This window comes from Peromyscus maniculatus, chromosome 3 (assembly GCF_049852395.1).
Source record: "Peromyscus maniculatus bairdii isolate BWxNUB_F1_BW_parent chromosome 3, HU_Pman_BW_mat_3.1, whole genome shotgun sequence".
Taxonomy (NCBI): domain Eukaryota; kingdom Metazoa; phylum Chordata; class Mammalia; order Rodentia; family Cricetidae; genus Peromyscus; species Peromyscus maniculatus.
The window spans coordinates 123,631,098-123,653,073 of NC_134854.1; the positions used below are offsets into that span (position 1 = coordinate 123,631,098).

At 46.8% G+C, this 21,976-nt stretch overlaps 1 protein-coding gene across 2 annotated transcripts in view; it reads right to left on the minus strand.

Annotated features, from left to right (window-relative positions):
• Positions 1-21,976, minus strand: part of Pdzrn3 (PDZ domain containing ring finger 3) — a 230,504-nt gene that overhangs the window by 33,716 nt on the left and 174,812 nt on the right. Inside the window, exon 1 of one of the 2 annotated variants that reach the window (XM_042273721.2) lies at positions 16,352-16,557. The exons of the other annotated variant lie outside the window; for it this stretch is intronic. Within the exon in view, the coding sequence (XP_042129655.1) occupies positions 16,352-16,420 (69 nt within the window). The 5' untranslated portion in view covers positions 16,421-16,557. Of the gene's footprint in view, positions 1-16,351; positions 16,558-21,976 lie in introns of those variants that run through there. 2 annotated transcript variants of the gene reach the window in all.

Consider the following 21,976-nt stretch of genomic DNA (forward strand, 5'->3'; position numbering starts at 1 on the left):
AGTTGCTGAAGGGCTTTAAAGAACGGGCGCATTATAATAATTGATTCTTGCTTTTTTGTGATTAGATCCTGAAAACGAGAATGGTAAAATAATTCCATATTTTAGCAGCAGAGACCATCAGGGATGCAGGAGTGGTGACATGTTTGTTGACCGAGGCAGAAATTAGAAAAAGAAATGGCTCCTTGTGGAGAGTGGAAACTGGTTGAAAAGCACTCTGAGATCCATGAGGTGTGTGCCAGGTGCTTAAGTGCCAGGAACCTATCCTGACAGTTACCAACACAGCACACAGCCATAGAAAGAAACCTCAGAGCCTTCCTGGGCTCTGAAGAGTGCTTTTGTGTGTGTTTGTGCAGGTGTGTGTGTGTGAGCGAGAGAGAGGGGGGGCGGTCAGAGGTTGTCCTTTCCAACTTGTTTCCTGAGACGGGGTCTCTCACTGAATCTACAGTTCAGTAATTCAGCTAGGCTGGCTGGCCGGTGAGAGTACTAAGGATCCAAGTGCCTTGGCCTCCCCAGGGCTTGGATTATAGACACTGGTCCTCTGACTTACTCTTTTACATAGGTGCCTGTGATCTGAACTCTAGTACTCATACTTGGATAGAAAGCACTTTAACCACTGAGCCATCCCACCACCAGCCATTCTTTATTATGTCAGGAGCCTTGTTAGCCTGGTACCCAAGGCCTCTTGCATTGTTTCTGATTACCTCAACGGACTGCCTGAACATTAGCCATCTTCTTAGACACAATTCCACACCTCCTGCCCTAACCATCCTGCTATATCCTAGAAACGGGATATAGACCCCAAGTCCTTTCCCTCCCAAGGGATACTCAGTTAAACCCTCTTGTCCCCGTTTTGGTTATGTGGTGACATTGAATCTGGGTGGTGGGTCCTCTGTGAACCCCCTGACTACCAGGTCCAGCAGCAGTCATAGAGAGAAGCATCCTAACAGAGGTCACTAGAAGAGGGTCTCTATTAATTTTTATTGACACAGGGTCTTATTTAGCTCAGGGTGACCTCCAATTGATTATGCAGCTAAGGCTGGCCTTGAACTCTGATCCTCCTGGCTCTAGGTCCTAAGGGATTATAGGCATGTGCCACCACACCTGATTTATTTAGTGCTGAGGGTCAAACCCAGGGCTTTGTGCACACCAGGAAAGCACTATACTAACTGAGCTGTGCCTATAGCCTGAAAGTCTGCTGAGATGATGAAATAACCTTGGGAATGCTCTAGCAGAGTTCTCACTAGGGTAACCTTAGGGGTTAGCCTGGCTCAATCCAGCAACCTCTCATTTACTGTTGAATTGTTTTAATCATGAACCCCAAAGGACTGCTATTTTGAAAGGAGGCAGAATACAAGTGTTCATGGGGATGTAGGAATTAGCGTTGTGGACACAATCTCTCCAAGAGAGAAAAACCTGCAGCATTTCTAAGATGATTTATTAGACAATGGTAGAATTTGCTAGAAATCTACCAGGAGGAAATCATCTGGGAAGGAGTTAATGAACCAAACAAAACACTTGATAATGCAATTAGAATACTAGGAAACGGAGGGCTTTTCCAGAGAGAGGGGAGAGATGGGCGAGTCGGGTGAGAACTTGGAGGCTGAGGTTGGAAAAAGAAATGTAACTAACTGTTTACAGAGTATAGCCATCTGAGGGTAGGAGGAGGAGATGGGGCTGATGATCCAGTATAGTGAGCCAGGGTGCCCAGCTGGGTGGAGACAGACTCTCAGCTGCCCTTCAGCTGAGTGCTGTGTGGCTTTGAGCAAAGCAAGGAGATTGCTAGCGGCAAAAACCTGGATTCCCATCACAGGGAATGGTGGAGACAGCCATGGGAGGATGTACACATTGCTCTAGTTGCTTTAGGCAACAGCAAATTTCCGCCTGCTTTTGTTTGGGTCTGGGATTTTGTTTTTCTTTAACTCTCTTCTTAGAGGAGTCTGAAACCAACAGTATAAAGCTCTCTAAGCTTGGCTCTGACCTCATTTCCATCCAACCTCACAGATGACCTCACGGCCAAGCTTGGTATCATGGCTTAATGTGCAAAGGGGAAATTTCTGGCCATGTCCTTGTCCTGGGCACTGCAATGTAGACTGTATGATGTAGGCTATCTTTGATTTATGTGAATGTGTATCTCTAAATAAATATGCATGTTAGGTCTATGACTGCAAGCCCCATTTCCCCTATATTTGTTCTTTGGCACGATGGGGATGTGTTTAATATTTTTATTGCTTTTCCCAAACATTCCTTCATTTAAACATACATTGTGGTCACACAGTGCTGTCTATTTTCCTAAGGATTTGCATAGGCGCTCACTGGAGTGGAGCGGAATCCCTCTCCTTCTTCAGTGAGATTGTCCTAGGAAACAAGACCTTCCCTGGATTGGAGCCAGCATGTGAGATGTGCACACGAGAAAGCCTTATTGAGACACTTGCCCTTGAAGAGCACAAGTGTCTCCTGTCCTGGAGCCTTGGCCAGGCCGACAGCTCCATGTTTCCAGCCACAGTGCCTGGGTCTCAGGACCTTTGGTGCTCCTAGCCCTTGTCATGGGCCATCACTGTTCTGGGAGAACTTGATGGATGTCTCTCCTCCCCTGGGTGGAAAGCCCTGGGTGAAGATGGTGACCTTGAGAGTTTGACATTGTGCCCAGGGACTGTCTCTACCTGGTAGAATGGAAGCGTTCAACAAATAGCTTGAAGAAATGCCAAAATCGGAACATTTTTCTCCTAGTGAACTATGCATTTCAAAGAAGTCTTGCTCTTACATATCTCCCCTAAAGCCTGTTCTCCATTGTTCCTTTCAAAGAAATGACTTAGCACCAATGATACCCGATGATGTCCAAGGAAGTCGGCCTTTCCAGATGTACATCCATCATTATACCTGTCTCCATGGGTACCTGTAACCCCCAACTTTGGAAGCTTGGCTGTTCTCACTCTCTCTAGTGCTGCTTTCTCTTTTGGTCCCCAGAATGTCGACGACTTATCTGACATGTCTTAGAGTCCCCAGACAGCACAGACTTGAACGCTCCCTGCACCCTGTAGAAGAGCTTTCACTTAGACTTTGAAGGAAGACTAAGGTACACAGAGGCCCAGGCACCTTCCCACAACTACTCAATGACGGAGCCACAAGGAGACCCCAGATCTCCTAACAAAGTCGACACAGAGAGAAAGGGCACCTCCTGATGTAGCCCATGACACCGGGGCTCTCCGTGTCTCCCTCAGCTGTGTCTGGGCGAATGCAGTAGGCCTTCATCAAACAGTTTTTCGGGACAACCTGGTGATTCTAGACTTGGACCATGTGCAGTAGAATCCCTCTCCTTCTTCAGCAACATCCAGACTCCCACGGGAGTAAGGCAGCACCCCAGCAGCCCACTTCACCTGCAAAGCTGCAGATCACTTCCGTCCTATGGAAGGAAACGGCACTATTTCCTGTGCTCATGCTGCGGGGCAGCTGTAGAAGAACCACACACAGCCGAGGCATTTATACCGGCCTAACATCTCCTCGCTGACCTCATCGCTCTCTAGAATGCAGATCACCCGGGGACATGGACTGTCCTCCCCATCGTATGGTGTGATGCCAGGCAGGAGGGATTTATTTATGTGTACTGGAGGAACCCAGGTCCCTGTCACTGAGTCAGACAGTCCTGTGTCATGATCCTGCCTCTGTTACCCCCTGGCTGGGTGACCCCCAGCAAGTCAGCCATTCTGTAACCCCAGCTATTTCATCGTTAAAATGGAGATAACAAGAGTGCCTGTACATGGAGGGTACAGTAAGGGTGACATGAGAGGCCTGTCATAAAGTATGTACATGACCGCCATCTTCCACAGTAGTGCATCATGAAGATGATGACAACCAAAGATCTTGTGCTGGGTCCTCACTGGCCATTCAAGGATGAATCAATACAGCACCGAACCTCCCTCCGGTTTTCTCAACTATGGTTAGACAGGGAGTCAGGTTGGTTCTGAAATCTCCAGCTGGTTGGGAAGAGGCTCAACTTTTTGTGCTCATCTTTCATGGGTGATTTCCCCCCTCCTTTTTGTCCTGGTGAACAGGCCCTTCCTCTCAGGCCCCAGGTCCTTCAATGAGATGTTTTAGTTTATCTATATAGCTAGGGGGAAGCGAGGCAGACACCCAGGACAACACAGACTTTAAACACCTAGCCCAACACTATAAACGTTAGATGTACAAACTTTCCAGGGAGAGAAAGAAAAAAATGGGGCGGGGGGGCGGATACCAGGTCCAGGGAAAACAGAAGATATCCCTTGTCAGCAACACATGGCCTTGGCCTATATATGGAGAGCATGGTAGCTGGTGTCTAAGATGCAGAGACCATGCATGGCAAGTTATACCCGACAGTCATTTCATAACTAGCTAAGGAGGAATGCAATGCAGGTTACGACGGTACGGTGACGATGGATGGGGAGTGTTGATGTGCTTTCCTACCTCTTGTTGTTGAAAATATTGCTACAAAGGAGAGCAACTTCCCTCCACCTTTCTGTGATGCCTCAAATAGAAAACAGCTGTTTGATAAAGCAAATTGGCTTGTAATCTTCCGAGTTTCCTTTTATTAAGATGCATGCCACTTCTAATGTAATATGCCTTGGCACTGTGGGTGGGTGGGGGAATAAATGGTTGCCACGTATGGCAAAACAGGAGCGTGTCTGTCAGGGTAAACTGCTTAACACACTCGGAGAAGAACTGTGATTCCCCCAGATGTCTCTCAAATTAACTCTGCTCCCATTGGTAGGAGGTTGTGCATAGGAAATCTTGCCCGTGTTATTCAGGTCATGTGTTGCTGCTTTTCACAAAAGAGACATGTTTGGTCCTTCATATTTCTTTAGCTAGAAGCATGCAAAATTCAGGAAAAGTGTGTATAAAAAGACGAGTTTTAACTGGAGTCTGACAGATGCCTTCTTTCTTTTGCAACAAATGCTATAGCATGGGAGAGAAATTTTACTGCTGAACACTTCATGTTAAGAAAAATTAAAGCACCATTTTATACCTCTCTCTCTCTCCCTTTCTCTTTCTTTTGCAATTGTGGGGATTCGAACTTAGAGTCTTGTGCATGCACTTTACTATTGAGCTATATCATTAGCCGAACATCTATATACATGCATGTGTATATGGATGCATACATGTGCTTGTGCTTATGTGTGTAAGGCGCATTTGTATTTGCACGTGTGTGGAGACTAGAGGTTAACACCAGGTGTCTTCCTTGATCACAGTCCACTCTATATCTACTGGGGCTGAGTCTCTCCCTAAACTAGAGCTCGAGCTAGCCAGAGTGCTACAGGAATCCTTTGTTTCTACCCCACACCCCTGAGTACCGGGATTACAGATGGGCTGCCATCCAATGTTTTATTACTTTTCAAAAACAATTTTTACATTTTTTTAATTGTGTATGTGAATCCTATGTGTGGCAGTGGCAGGGAGGGGGCATGTATGTGCCACGTCACATGTGGGAAGGTCAGAGGACAACTTGTGGAGTCATTTCTCGCCTTCTGCCCTTCTGTGGGTTCTGGACCTTGATGAACTCAGGTCATCAGGTTTGTGTGGTAGGTGCTTTACCTGTTGAACCATCTTGGGAGGACATTTTATACTTTTTAAAAGATCTCATCTCCCTCTATTCCTATTTATGATTTAGATCCCTTCAGAATTTGGAGTAAGAAGAGATTTAAATATACATGTTCTTGGATCTCTGTATTATTATTATTATTATTATTATTTTATTAAGAGATTTTCTATTTATTTTACATACCAACCACGGATTCCCCTGTCCTCCCTCCTCCCACCCCCAGCCGTCCCCTCAACCCACCCCCCATTCCCACCTCCTCCAAGGCAAGGTCTCCCATGGGGAGTCAGCAGAACCTGGTACACGCAGGTGAGGCAGGTCCAAATCCCTCCTCCCTGCACCAAGGCTGCGCAGAGTGTCCCACCATAGGCACTAGGCTCCAAAACGCTGGCTCATGCACTAGGGATGGGTCCCATTCCCACTGCCTGGGGGCCCCCCTAAACATTGGATCTCTTCTTAATACTTGTATTGAGTAAATGCAAAGACTTCCAAGGTAATAGATACATAAAGAATGATACAAGGATACCCATTTGAACTCACTACCCCTTGAGAAAAACACTAACAACACACTGCCAGCTCGATTGACAAGGTGAGCATCACATGTTCACAGATGAGCAAAATTCCAGGCAAACAAAGTGGCCTTGGGGAAGGACTTGTTGTTCCAGCCATCAAGAGTTACTGTATAACTACAGTGCCACGCAATAGCCATTGAATTGCACTGGTCAAAAGAACAGAATAGTAAAGCCAGGAAGAGGTTCAAATACACGGAGAAATGGCATTTCCTCTTCATGGGTGAAGAGTTGGATTTTTATTGAAGGGCTACTAGAAAATTCATGTGTGAAAAAAATGAAGTTGGACTCCAACATTGTATCATACACAAAAAACCAGAGGAAGACAAGACTGATGTAAATCTGTACATAAACTCATAAAATATGCATGGAAGAGAATAAAGGAGGCTATCTTTATGGCTTTGAGGTAGAAAACGCACTTCTTAACAGACACAAAATGCAAACCACAATAAAAAAGATGTATTTGGTTCCCTGAAAGATGTCAGAAAGACACACAGACTTCTGCAAGTATGGAAGAGACTTTCCAATACTTCGATTTAATGAGTTGGTACACAGGCTATACCTTTAAAAATCCTGAAAGCTAAGAGAAAAAGATGGAAAACTCAACAGAGAAATAGAAACTTCAGCAGGCATTTCACACACAGAAAGGAAACTCAAAAACAGAACATATACATAGCACATCCAATCTGGAGCCTTATTAAAAATCATGCTGAAGTGACAAAATGGCCATATACCTCTCCATAGTCACTTGAAGAGTTAAGAAGTCCAGCGACACCAAGTGTTGGCAACAACGTCTCTCATGACCCAACTTCCCAATCCAGAGGAGACTTCTTTTGAGACCCCCTACTAGACACTTGAAACCACAAAACTAGACAGGCTGTATTTTTTCCCACATATGATCATATTTATGGCAATGCTGAATTTATAAGTCAGACCCAATAAAGAATTAACAACTAATGAAATCCCACATACTGTACTGAACTCATACATGTGTGGCCTACTGGAAACTCTTGCTGGACTATATTCACTTTTCCCTTGGTGATGATGTGAGTGACCTTCCCCATGGGGGACAGAGCTGTAGATGACAATATCATCCCTCAGAAGAAGTATCCCTGAGCTATGATAAGGACAGTTGTAGGTATATCTTCCCAAAGTGAATGTATGAATAAGGAAGGCCTGACATAGGTAATAAATACTCTCCCTTCAATGCTTTCCTCCTATACCTATACCGTCAATTTGCCAGATTTTGGATCACCATGGAAACACACCTCTGAGTGTGTGTATGAGGGTGTTCCCAGGAGGCTTAACTAAGCAGTAAAGCCCCTTCCTGGATATGTGGGTGGCACCACCCTACAGACTGGAGTCCCGGTCTGCATGGGAAGAAGAAAGAGAGCTGGATTCATATCTTTTTGATTCTTGGCTATAGATGTGTGTCAGCTGCCTCCTGGTCTAGCTGCCATGTTTTCCTACCATGATGGACTGTACCCCCAAACAGTGAGCCCTAACAAGCTCTTCTCCCCTAGATAGTTTTGCTGAGGTATATCACAGAAAGGGGAAAAGTAGTAAAATTGGTCGATGATTTTTTCTTCTTCTTTTTGTGGTATTGGGAATAGAACCTTGGGCTGCACACATGCTAGGGAAGTTTCTCTGCCCCAAGCTACAACCCAGCCCCAGCCAATGATGTTTGATTGGCAGATCCAGTGAGAATGTAACCTGAAATGCCTCCCCTAGAAGTGGAGTCAGCTACTGTGTATCGCCATTCTGGTCATAGCTGCAGGGCTTATAACCAGAAGGATGCCCCTACCCACACTTACTCCTCCCTAGACTCCTGAAAATGAAGATTCACAGGAGTAGCAGTGTCCGTCTTAAAAATAATTCTGTGCTGGCAGGAGAAGTCTGCCTATCACCATCCACATTGATGGGAATTAATTACATTACTGTCCTAATTACTGTTCGGAGGGGAGTGTCTGCACAGGCAGGAGGAAGTGTGGGTTTAGTGGGAGGGAGGATGCTGTTACAGAGGGGGATGCTGTGAAGAAGGCAAATGGCGGCATTGTGGCTGCACACAGGCTAAGTACCGTTAACTTTTACAAACAAAACTTTAGTGACCTTCTATTTTGCATGTGTGAACTGGACATTATTGGATAGTTTACTTAAAAAATGTTATTGACTCTACAGCTGTTGGTCTACAGTTTATGTGTTCCCACTACTTTGGTTTGGCTGTCTCTGTAGGTTTTCCCATCATGATCTTGATGCCCCTTGCTCATAGAATCCCTCTTCTCTCTCTTCAACTGGACTCCTAGAGCTTGGCCTGGTGCTTGGCTGTGGATCTCTGCATCTGCTTCTATCAGTTACTGGATGAAGACTCTATGATGCCAGTTAGGGTACTCACTGATCTGATTACTGTGGAGTCTCCATGGGACTGGACTAGGCCCTCTGCAAAAGCGAGACAGTTGTGTAACTTGATCTGCTTAAAGGGCCCCCTGGCAGTAGGATCAGGATCCATCCCTGGTGCATGAGCTGGCTTTTTGGAGCCCACTACCTATGGTGGGACACCTCACCTTGATGCAGGGGGAGGGACTTGGATCTGCCTCTACTGAATGTACCTTGCCTTTTTGGAGGAGGGAGTGGGGAGTGGGTTGTGGGGGGTGGGGAGAGAAGGCAGGAAGGGCGGGAGGAGGGAGGAGAGGGAGATCTGTGATTGGTATGTAAAATGAATAAAAGAATTCCTTAGTTAAAAAAATGTTATTGAGCAAGGCTTTGGGGATATGATGGCCCATGGATAAGTCAGTCAAGTGTTTGCCTGGTATGTGTGAGGCCTTGAGTGAAATTCTGAAAAACAACAGGTTCCTAAGCAAAATCACTTTTTAAAGCCAACAGATGGTTAAACTTTCCGTCTGCAGCTAAGTGTTTGCAATGTGACTTCTGTGCTGCCTACGCATCTAACAAGGACTTCCGCAAACCTGCCAGAAAGCGTTAGTCCAGTTTCTTCCAGCTTTAACTGAGAAGCGAGACCACTGTGAACATGCACCGTGGTTCCTGAGGGCTCATGGGACATGGATTGGTGGCCCCAGCCCCAGACATGCTGACTTGGTAGGTCTCAGGGGAGGGTCCTGCTGCTCCAGGACCACCTTTGACAACTAGTGATGAAAGGAGACACATAGAGAGACCCCACTGTCAGATAAACTGTCTTCCATTTTTACTCTTAACACAAGAGTCGTGTGCAAAGACAATTGCACATTTCTGCCAACAATTTCCCTTCATTCCTTCCCTATCTCAGCTTACTCTTTATTGTGAACGTATGTGTATAATCATAGACATTTGAAAAGTATTTCTCTGCTAGGCAGGTGACCAGAGAGGGCAAAGGGACCCTTTCTCTGGAGTTTACCAATGGACTCATAACTCACTGTGCCCTTGTGTGCCCTTGGTGGCTTGAGGAAAAGTGGGTCATTCTGAGTAGGACAAATTCACTCCCGACATTTGTCAGGCAGAACTTGACGGTCAACAGCTCAGCCCTACTACATTTCACCAACATCATGACACCTGTCACATAAATGACGGTGTGTCTGTTAGGAGTCAGCTTTCCAGCCTTAGAGACCCGAGCTGTTCTCCTGCTTGACCCCACAGTGGTCAAAGAACACGAAGCATGAACACAGGTGTGTGCCATGACTCGGAGCAGCTGTGGGCATTCTTTCCCGTATCCCTGGCCTCTGCCATTTAACTATGACCCCTCCTGCATTATTAATGAGCACAATAAGGTTCATTTATTAAACCTGCCTTTCTTTTCACATTATGTTTCTCCTTCTTACCCACCCTGGCAAGTGGGTTGGTGACAGGGACCCAGAGCAAAGGGCTGTTGTCTCCCCTATAACACCTGCCTCTTGGGAATATGCAGCTTTTTAGAGGCACATGGGCTCATCTGTCATTGCTAAAACCCATCTCAGACCAAAGTGGGACCCATTCAATACGTTTCTCATTCAGAATTTGGTAAAGAGGTCGTGGTGGTTATTGGGTTACATGGCAGGACTGGGCACCCCAGAGAATAATGCAAAGCATCTCAGGGGGTTGACATTTTTCTGGGGGGTGGGTAGGAGGCAGGGCTGGAGACAGGTGATAAGGAAGCTGTGGAAAGTACTAGAAGCAAGCTATACAGTGATTAATGGGACGGGGAGAGGACTTTTTTGGTCAGAGAAGGTCTGTGAAGGGAAAACCTACTCCACAGTGTTGAGAGGGAGGGAAGAAGGTAGGTATGGGCACTGAAAGGGGACCCCAGGACCAGGGCAGGTGAACATAGATGGAAGCTTATGGAGATATTAGAAGGGGCACAGGGACACACAGTTCTGAAGGCCACCATTAAGCAGTTCCCTTTATTGGAGAACTTTGATTTTTATGGAGTCAATGAGCACAGACTGAGAGGAAGATCCTTGGCACATGGTTGGTTGGTTGATTGAGCCCTAGGGCTGAGTGAACAAAAAAACAAATGCTGTGCAGCCCCCTCCATACTCCATTCTCGCTGCCTGGGTCCAATCACAGCCATTGTGTTGGGCATCTCGTTCTCTTTCTAGATGCCTATTTACTTACTATACCCATTTCTTTTCTTGTTCTTATTCCTCAAGAACACCAAAGACTCCACTGTGCTCAGGTGAAAATGTCTGCAGAATACTGAGACTTCCTAAACCCACAGTGTAGTGGGAAAGGCAACATTAATATGATAACATGGGAACGAAGCAGAGAGAGATGGGCGAGATGGCGGAGGGCAGGGCACGGCAGGCACACTCTGTAAGAATACATTAGTGTTACATGGCGTTGTAGGAAGGCTCAATATCAGGACACCAAAGTGCTTGGAAGCACAGCGGCATGCTTTGTGGGGACACCGTGGTAGTGTATGGCACGCTGGGAACTCTCAGTGTAGGGATATACTGGCATTGAAGAGTGGAAACCTTCTATGTAGAGATACAGTAGTAGGCAGGGCATGGTGGGAAAGATCCACACAGGGATTCAGCAGTGGGCAGGGCATGGGGGAAAGGTTTCCTGTGGAGATAGAGTAATAGACAGGGCATGGTAGAAAGGCTGTATGTAGGGATCCAACAGTGGGCGGAGCGTGGGGGAAAGGGTACAGTAGTAGGTGGGGCATGGTGGGAAGTCTCCATGTAAGAATGCAGCAATGGCTGGCATGTGGTGGGAATGCTCCATGCAGGGATGCAGCAGTGGGAAGGGCATGGTAGAAAGGCTCCATGCAGGGATGCAGCAGTGGGCAGGGCATGGTAGAAAGGCTCCATGCAGGGATGCAGCAGTGGGAAGGGCATGGTGGGAAGACTCCATGCAGGGATGCAGCAGTGGGCAGGGCATGGTGGAAAGGCTCCATGCAGGGATGCAGCAGTGGGCAGAGCATGATAGAAAGGCTCCATGCAGGGATGCAGCAGTGGGCAGGGCATGGTGGAAAGGCTCCATGCAGGGATGCAGCAGTGGGAAGGGCATGATGGGAAGACTCCATGTAGGCATACAGGCCCTGGTTCCACCTCAGGCCATTCTGTTTTCATTTCTTAACATTAAAGCAATTTGTGGTCCATTGTTTACCAATGAGAAAATAACATATAGTGACAGATACATACACACCTTTAAATAGTGACTCTCATGGCCATAAATAGTTCCATGCTCATGGGGGGGTCTCAATTTACTTACGTGGAAAGAGATAAGCTAATTAAAAAAAATTTGCATTTGCAGAAGGGGTCTCACCAGTTACACAGGCTAGCCTTGAACTCACTCTGGCGCCCAAGTAGTCCTAAACTTGTGATCCTCTTGCCTCTGCCTTCTCCAGCAGCTGGGATGGCAGGCCTGCTGCTAAGCCTGGGTAAGCTTTCTGTTTTCAGACCTGTTTCACCCAAATTGAATTCAGAGGGATAAACAGCATCAAAAACAGTGCTTTTAGCATTGACAGGCTGCTTAAGCAAACACACTCCTATTTGCAGGAAATCTTGGCCTGGTTCAGCACTGCTGTGTGGAGGTCAAGTTTATGTTCATCCAATTAACTGCCACTGACTCCGTCCATACTTAATCATACCACGGCCTGGCTGATTCACGGCAGACTCACAGTTGCTCTACAGCAGTAAACTCATCTAATTGAGTATTGCACGCAGCTAATTAAATATGAAAACAGGATTGTGTGCAGTCAGGTTTCCAGCCTGCCTCATAAACTTGCCGATTCTAATTTGTATTTACCAGAGAAATCTGGGCTTTTCTAGCCTACTAGTTAATAGGTTGATAGGGAGAGGGTCACAAACAAGGGCAGCTGTTGTATTTTGGGTGAAGTATGTGCTTTTAAAAAACCAGCAACTCTATAGGAGAAGGCACAACTTTAATCTTATTGCCGAGGGGCAAAAGGACCAGGGCTTTTTAAAGATGATCCATTCTGGGAAGTGTCTGGGAAGTTAGGGGGAACTTTGGCTACTTTTGAGGTCATTTCTCTTTCCCCACCACACACCCTCCTCATGGCTTCAGAGTGTCTTTCCATGAAGTGACAGGCTGCAGGGCGATCTGCTTTGATAGCACAGGCTCTTCACCCACACAAAGACAGCAATCTCAACATTCTCTCTCTCTGTTGTGTGTATGTGAATGTGTGTCCGTGTGAATGTGTGTCCCTGTGTAGATGCAGCCCGGAGGTCAACTTTTAGCACCATTCCTTAGGCGCTATCGACTTTGTTTTCTGACACAAGGTGAATCTCTGGGATCTGGGTTTGTGGGCTGGTCCTGTCTCTGCATGCTCGGCTCTGAGATTACAAGCCAGCATGACCAGGCCTGGCTGCCGTACGTGCTGGGGACCAAACTCAGGTCCTCACGCTGGCACTGAGGGGCTTTCCTAGGCCAGCTCCCTAGCCCAGGCGAACTCTCTGTCATGTTGCTCATGGATTCACTGGCGGTGCTGAAAAGGATTTGTACAAAGAAAAGTTCTCAGACCTGAGAATCGCGGTGCCGATGTGACACCCAACCCCACTTACAATCCCTTTGCATGTCAATTGCTTCATCTTTGATTGGGGATAATAATATCACCTCTCTTCAAGCTGGTGTGCGAATTTGATGGGAAAACAGATGATTGGCATTTAGCATATTGCCAATACATACTACGCACCCTACAGGTAATGTAGATGTTTGTAAGAGTGTTTTCCTTGTCATTTTAAACACTGGCATGCAGATCTTAGAGCGGTGGGAGAGTACAATTTCTAGGTGGACGCAGAATTTCCTATCAGAGTTATTTCCTTGTCTCATCAAACTAGCAAAGACCACTCCCACTGCTCAGACTCTGCAGGGACTTTAGAACTGACACTGCCTCTGAGCGCCTGTGTCCCCTTCCCCGGATGGCCACAGGAAGACCTGTAAAATACCCAGACTGCCATTCCACTCCTCCTTCTGTGCCTACCCTGCCCTGGAATCACAGGTGTCCAGCTAAAAGAGTCACAGACCTTGCCATGCCTAATTTCCTTCCTTCCCACCCAGCACTCGGCACCCATCCCCAGCCCCAGAACCAAGAGGCTAAACCTAAGACTCTCCGTGCTGTCCAATTTCCCAGAGCAGAAGACTGCACCCTTGAACACCTTCAAATACCTTTCTTTTCTGCTTCTCTCTCTTTCACTCCAATTAGGGTCAAAGTTATCCGATAGGCGCATGCTTTCTGCTGCTAACTTAAATGCCACATTTTCAGCAGACGCAGATTCTATGCTGAAGCCCCCACTAGAATACTGCAGATCCAAAAGCCCAAGGAACTGCCGCACTCAACTGATCTGACAAGCCCCAGGGCAGGAGGAGGCTTGCCTTGTCTCCTTAGAAGCATTCAAGTGTTCCCCAAGATCTCAGCACATCCTTGAATGCATGGTGCCAACCGCTGATGTGTCTGGATTCTTTGTGTTGCCCTTTAACAAGCAGGCAAGTTGGTGAGTTGTTGTTTTTCTAATGTGATTAAAGGTACAATAAGGTATGTGTGCAACTAGAGGCAAAGCCATTGTTCTGCACCATTAAGCTCACAGCAGCCCCCCAAAGAAACTGTAGGCAGCTTGCCAATGGCCCTAATGAAGAGCATCTCTTTGAATTATCTCTGGATGAGGGAAGGATCAAGCCAGAGCCCTAGAATATTTGATCCTCTTTGTGCTGCTGTTATGAAGGCTTACTGAAGCCAGACACACCGGACTTTCTGGAACTGTAATTTATGGAAACCTTAATTTCACTGTTCTAATAAGGTTTTGCATAATAAGGGCGAGGAAGCAATTATTAATTCCTGCAAGTGTTTTGTGAATTCCTCTATGCTATGGTTCAGGACGCCCAAAGAATAGGAGGAAGGAGGGATTTTACTTAGCTGGCACAAGGGTCGTCGGTCTGAAAAGTAGTTTGGGCTTCCCGAAAATAAATCTGCATGGCTCCCTAAACTGCTGACAACATGTATTTCAGATGGAAGTCATTTATCAGCAACTCACTGAACGAAGCTTCATACAGAAATAGTTCCACAAAAAATTCACCCAGTAAAAACCAAACAGAGTCCAGATTCCTTCTTTTGGGATTGTTGTTGAGTCTTAAGAGCACAAATAATATAGCCGAATAAAACAATAAGTTGACATAGATTTACTGTAGATATCATAGAGTTGAATTTTGGAAGGTGCCACTATTACAGATGTATCTGAAACTCACCTGAAAGAATGCTGTTGATAAAAACCAAACCAAGCATGGAGTTTTGCAAACTACCATTTAACTCACTCCTTTTGCAGCAGCCTTGCTTAGGTGATGGGGTCTCATACTCTGCTCAGCTCACTTCTAAATGTTTGGCTCAGAAAGAGAGCCTCCAGATCATCAGACAAACTGAGGATTAGGACGGAACACGTGATGACATGAGGGATGGGGGCCAGATCATCAGCAGTGGCAGCACCACTGCCCAAGACCTCCCACACATCCCTGGACTGCTGGGAAGAGGATGTGTGTCCCATTAAGTCCTGAGCATGGAGTTGGAAGCCAGGCATATTTCTAAGACTTAAGAGGCCTCTTTTTAGCAGGTGGGACAGTTCCAAACTTCAGAATGTTTTATATGTCTCACTGCAGAAAGTTGACAGACAGACAGACACACCTTTTCTTCCCCTGGGGTCATCATAGTATCATTAGGTTTTGTTCACAGAAGTAGCAAGCACATTCAGCTGTCTGGCTGGGACCACCCGCCCTCTGGTGGCTTATGTAAAAATGACACATACCTAACAATCAAATTCTTTTTAAAGTCAAGCCTGGCTCTTAAAAAAAATGTATTAATTTGCCATTTATTGTTATAAACCAAGAAGCACACACCCATTTTCTTGCTCACCATACTGTTATTTTACCATGCTGATTAAAAAAAAAAACTTACAAGACTGTGATTTTCTGTTTACTGATATTTTTTAAAAAAGAGTCAGAATGATTCAGGAGGAAAATCCTTAACTGCCAAGTTAGGTTACCAAGAACCATGTCAAAGCTCCTTGCTCAAGATGGGGCTGAATATTTAAAAAGAAAGCACTCAGCACAGATGAAGATAAGCTAGCTGGGTTGTACGGAAAATACCCCCTTACATCTCAACTGCAATTTCATGTTCTGACGTAGAAGCCATGACAAGTCACCTGCTGTGGGTGACGGTCTGTAAGACAAAGTCACTTGCTTCAGAAGTTGCCATCATTTGTATCGGACGGACGTGGCAAGGGCGAGGCATAGAGGTGAGCACCACATGTCCCGTTACAAGAAGCCACTGAAAGGAGGGCTCAACAGAGGACTTTGCCCCGCTAAAGCAGCAGCTTAAAACTGTTTGTAAACAGACACAAAACGCTGCAAGCATCCATCATTGCCCCCTGTCTTCCCCGACTTGTTCAAAGGCGGCGTGACCACTCTTTGACCCTTCCTGTCTGCCGCCGCCGCTCAGCAGAGCACTTAGTTGTCATGGAGCTCTGTGACACAACTGCTTCCAACACACTGCGAGACTATCAACAGCTATCCAGACTCTCAAAAGCAAGCACCGGAAAGCTGCTAGGAAGCACACTGCTTAAGGGAGTTAACAGAACATCACCGCCGCCGCCGCAGAAGTGGACAAGGCTGGCTGAGGCAGGACACACACACACACACACACACACACACACACACACACACACACACAGAAATCCCTGCCCTGGGAGGGATGCTGCCAGGTGGAGGACCGCAGAATAACCTGCCGTGCAGTTACCTGGCAAACTTCATAGAGTAATTTGTACTGCTCCTCTTGCTTCTGCGCGCTGCACAAGCTGCATCCCATGTTTGGAGGAATGTCAAAGAAAGCCGTCGGGACCGCCAGTGCCTGGGAAGCCGCTCCCTCAGCATGCAGGCATTGGAGGGCTCTCTGAGAGCCTCAGGTGAGTCAGGCAGCTGCAAAGCCTCATGCAGGCATGGCTCTCTGAGGCTGCAAAACAACTCTCTGCTTCCTCCACGCTTCCTTTCCTTCCCTCACAGCATGCACGCACACGCGCGCGGGCACACACACACACACACACACACACACACACACACACACACACAGAGGCAGACACACACATACACACACACACACCCTGCTCCCTCCTCCGAGTGACTCTGGCAGCTGGATTGTGGTCCAATGCACACGCTATATATACTGCTGCTCATGCATATTAATCAGCTCTCATTGACTATTCATAACAGACAATGATACAGAAGCTATAATTGCCAACTATGACAGTTGAAATTTCTCTAATTAACAAGCAAGTGCTCCAGTGGTAGGGAATAATAAAAAGACACTAACAATTTTGCAAGCCATTTTCTGGCAGTTACAAATAAACATGACTACATTTTTTTTTTTTTCCAGCAGGGGTCTCTTAGGATAATCCCTAATGCATTTCAGCTAAGTAGAAATTCATTTTTAAATATATCATAAAATTTCTGATGATATAAAATGTATTTAATGCTGCAGATAATGACGGCACATAAACAGATTTTATGGAAAGGACATGTTTTGAATAATATTCCAATAATGTTTAGCACTGTACAAAGTTGTAGGAAAGAAATGTTCCACCTATGAATAAAATATACAAATCTAAATTGCAAGCTAGATCCGTGAGTATGTAAAGTAGTAGGCGGGGTAAGGAGAGAGGCTGCCCTACAGGCGAGCAGGCAGATATTATTACCAACATACCTTGCCAATCCCAAAGGCAGAAACTTATTTGTCAAAGTGACCTGGAAGCGACAGAAGCAGCCCGCCTCGTGCCATCTTCTCAGCTCTGCAGAGGTCACAGATAATGGGGAGATGACACTTCAGAGACAAATGTCACCGGCTGCTACCTACCACCTATGCTCTGGTACCTCACGGCTGCCCAGGGGTAGGTAGCTGTGCCTTGTGTTGTGTGTCAAGGAAGCAGGAAGAGGCAATGGTAAAGACGGGAAGGTGAGCGTGGACAGCACCGGGGAGGTTCTGTCTTAAGACAACGTTTCTTGCTTCTTCATTCGGTTCCTGTCCCACTGAACAAGTGTCCTGGCTTTTAAAACTACTTAAAAAAACAAAAACAAAAACAAAACAAAACAATAAAAAAAAAAATCCCTGCTGGCCCTACTGCCCGAATGGGACACATTGGTGTTTTCTTCCTCACCTAAAATGGCAATGCTGAAAATTCCCATCACTGCTCCCAGAGCCATCACCACCCCCTTCCTTAGATAAAGGGTGAACTGTCTGAGAAAGACTCCCACACCCCCTGTCAAGAGGCGTCTTGGGAGCGCAAGAATAATGCCTCCTTTTTCTGGGAGCCGAGACACACCTGAGATGTGAGTAAACCTGTGCCAGTTAACTCCTACTTAGGCAGGTGGCCAACAGGTGGGTAGGGTCCCGTTTCTCAGACAGAAAATAAGGTCCTGCCTCTTGACTGGGCCAGCACACAGCTCTGATGGGTGGAGGAGGGGGATGGCCACTTCCATTTTGGGTCCTTATCTGTTGTGTCTGCCTCAGCTGGTATAGGCATATAGACTGAACTGGAGGGTGGGTCTGGGCAGGAGCCTTGGTTGTCCACTGTGGAGGATTCTGGGAAGGGTCTTATCTAGCTATCAGCTCCTGGAGCCTCAGTCTCCTCATTTGTCATCGTGGCCATGCTGTCTTACAGCACACTGTAGCCAAGAACTGGGAGAAGATAAGCTCCTCGAGACACAGAGCAGAGGTTGTGCTTAGCCACGCCCTTGTCCTTCCCCTACATCCATCAGTAAGTCTGGCCTGCTCAACCACCAACTGCACTGGCCTAAAAGCCTCCCAGTGGCTTCTAATCATATTGGGATGGAAGCACAAAGTTTACCTCAGGGACCCAGAAAGCCTGGCAAAATTGGGTCCTCGCCAATCACTTAGTCAGCATTCTCCTTCTTCCCCCTAGCTCTGGTTCTCAGCACACTCCAGACCAATCACACTCTTCCTCATGGACATCCAAAACTGCTCTACCCCTCCATTTCTTACCAACCTTTTACCCCAGTCTACAGGGTAACCTTCTTGAGGACAGCCTGTGCTAGGCTACCTGCAGGCGTCTCCTACAGGCATCTGCTTTCCAGTGTGCTCCTCACTGTGCCTCCTTACCACACTCCTCTCCTCAGGATGCCGATAACTACTGCTCCCCTGCTCTGTGGTGTGTGTGTGTGTGTGTGTGTGTGTGTGTGTGTGTGTGTGTGTACGCGCGTGTGCGTGCAAGTGCGTATGTGAGTGCATGCATGTGAATGCGCACGTGTGCACTTCTAGAGACCAGAGGTGGGTATCCAGCATCTTCCTCTACCACTTCCTATCTTAATATTTAAGATAGGGCCTCTTAGCCTGAACCCGGAGTTTGCTGTTTTGACTGAGATAGCTGCTAGCAAGCCTCAGTGATCCTCCTGTCTTTGGTACCTGCTGCTACTTCAAGCACCGAGGGTTACAGTAATACGCAGCCACATCATGTGGATGCTGGGAAATGCCACTGGGTGGTCTACCACTAACAGAATGCCAGTCCAAGAGAGAAAGCATACTTTGGCATTTTCGGGCAAATGCTTTTGGCCTTGCAGATGCTGAGAAGCAAGCATCCAGGGCCCGAGTGGGTGCCCAGGCCACACTCTGAAAACCCCTGTCTCAGCGGAATATTTCCATGAGCTGGATGTCGCACATCTCCTTGCCTGACAGTGGGGAGGGGACAGAGAGGACACCAGACCAGACTCTATTCTCAGTTGTGTTCCCATTCTTGGTATTAAACATCACATAGAATTATTATTGCAAAACCTTTCACGTACCCAGAGTGCCTCAAACAAAACTAACAAAGTGAACATTGGCCCTTCAACTCGGCCAATCGTCTAGCACAAGTACAATGCGAGTATCATTTTCAAAATCTTGTTTGCGCTGAGCCTGTCAGAATCATGGTCTCCCTGAGAAAGGTCCACCTATGTGATGGAACACACCAAAGCATTGGGCCACACTGACCCCAGCGGCAGTGTGAGGACACACACTGTGAGAGACTGCAAGGCAAAAATGAAAAGCGGCATGTTGCACAAAGACACACATTGTCCGGAGAAGGTATTCAACGTGTTTTCCCAAGTTTGTGACCATATTATCTGAAAAAACGCTAACAAGCTCGCCAGAGGACCAGGCACTTTTCTCAGCTACCCTGTACCATCCCACACCTGCCTCTTTCCACCTTCATGGAAACTGAAAAAATAAAGTGCAAAGAAGGGTCAGCAGAGTGCTCAATGAGACAGAGAAGCCCATCTGAAAGCCCTGAAGAGGCCCAGGGCATGTCTTTAGTAATTGGTCTCTGAACATCCATAGTTGGTTGGGGATTGTGCTGGTTGGTTCTTATGTCAGCTTCACACAAGCCAGAGTTACTTGGGAGGACTTCAATTGAGAAAATGCCCCTCACCCCACCCCGGCCACCAGACTGGCCTGTGGGTAAGCCAATGGAGCATTTGCTTGATAGGTGATTGATATGAGAGGACCTAGCCCACTGTGGGCGGTGACACTCCTAGGCGGGTAGTCCTGGGAGCCAGAAGAAAGCAGGCAGAGAAAGCCAATAAGCATCATTCCTCTTTGGCCGCTGATTCAGTTCCTTGCCTCAAAGTTCCTGCCTTGACTTCCCTGGATGATGGACTCCAAGCTATGGGATGAACTCCCCAGGTTGCTTTTGGTCATGGTGTTTCGTCATAGCAGTAAAAACTCTAACTAAGACAGGAGTGCTATGCAGGGTCAGCAGGGGTGGATGTGAACTTATCTGCACACAACTGCTGAGTAAGCTCTCTAAAGTGAGCGCATTGTTTTCCACACACAAACTGTGTTATCTGGTCTGATACCGGAAATAGGACCTTCATACATTCTCTGGTATATAAGAAATGCAGGTCTCATCAAACTACAGAAAAAAATTCCCTATGGACTTCCTAGAAGACTGTAAAAATAGACATGGGATGACAGGGGCCATGAGGCAGAAAAATGCCATGTAGAACAGTTGTATCGGTGATGATGGGACAGAGTTGTCTTACCCCAAATCTCCCAGCTACTCGGGCTGATCTTACTGCTTTGGCCCTTCCTCGGATTATTTTCAACTTCCTTTCAGCTCACACTTGTTAACTCATCTTCCTCATGGCCCCAATCATCCTTCAGTTCTTACTATTATACATCACAGTTAGAGTATTTATTATGCATGCACATGTGCACATGAACATCCTTCTGGGAGTTCACCATAGCACAAAGTGCGAACTCTCCAACAAAGGGCCAACCATTCTATTTGTCCTCCTTTTCTCCATCTGCTGGAGATATGCACAATGGCGTCTCATAGCATTTAACCCAGTTAGGTGCTGCACTCTCTGCCTGGAGCAGCCAACTTCATGTCCATCAGTATGTCCCTTGACCTCACCTCCCTTGTCTCAGCACCATCCTACAGGCAATGATGAACTTTCTATGTAACTCCCAGGAGGAGCTAGCCCATGTCTGCATCACTCTCCTCTTCCTCTAACCCATGTCTCCATCACTCTCCTCTTCCTCTAACCCATGTCTCCATCACTCTTCCCTTCCTCTATCCCGTGTCTCCATCACTCTCCTCTTCCTCTACCCCATGTCTCCATCACTCTCCTCTTCCTCTAACCCATGTCTCCATCACTCTTCCCTTCCTCTAGCCCGTGTCTCCATCACTCTCCTCTCCCTCTAGCCCATGTCTGCATCACTCTCCTCTTCCTCTAAACTGTGTCTCCATCACTCTCCTCTTCCTCTAGCCCATGTCTCCATCACTCTCCTCTTCCTCTAGCCTGTGTTTGTATCTAAGTCCCAAACTCTTGTCTTGGCCAGGGATTTAGAGTCATGCTCTAAGGAAATGGTTTAGTGACTTCTAGTTAACCCCCAACCAGGCAAGGTAAGGTTTTGACAGCTTTCCTGAACCACAGTTAGTGAGTTGCCCTGGGCTTGATGAGAAGCAGGAAGTTGTTTGAAAAGCAAGGATAGAAAGACAGCATGCCATTTTAGCTGAGGAGAACACATCTTCAAAGACAACAGCAAACACAAAGGAGATGACCTAAGACATGGAAGAGTAGCTGTGAGTGTGGTTTTATTTCTGAGAAGCTCTGTTGTTTAGAACATCAGCTCAGGCTCTCACATCTCATTCTGAACAATGAAAAGATATTTTTTCCTCTCCAAATTGATTGGGGGGCTGCTGTCTCAAGGGCATCTGCCTGGGGATCTAGGAGTCTCATAGAATACTCTGGCTGCTAGAGATTGATGGCTTCTTGTTTGCGCTTGAAGCTCTTAGAGATGCTGTGCCCTGCAAGGAGGTTGGGTAAGGGAAGAGGCAAGCAGACTGATGAGTATATCCTGCAGCTGCCTTCA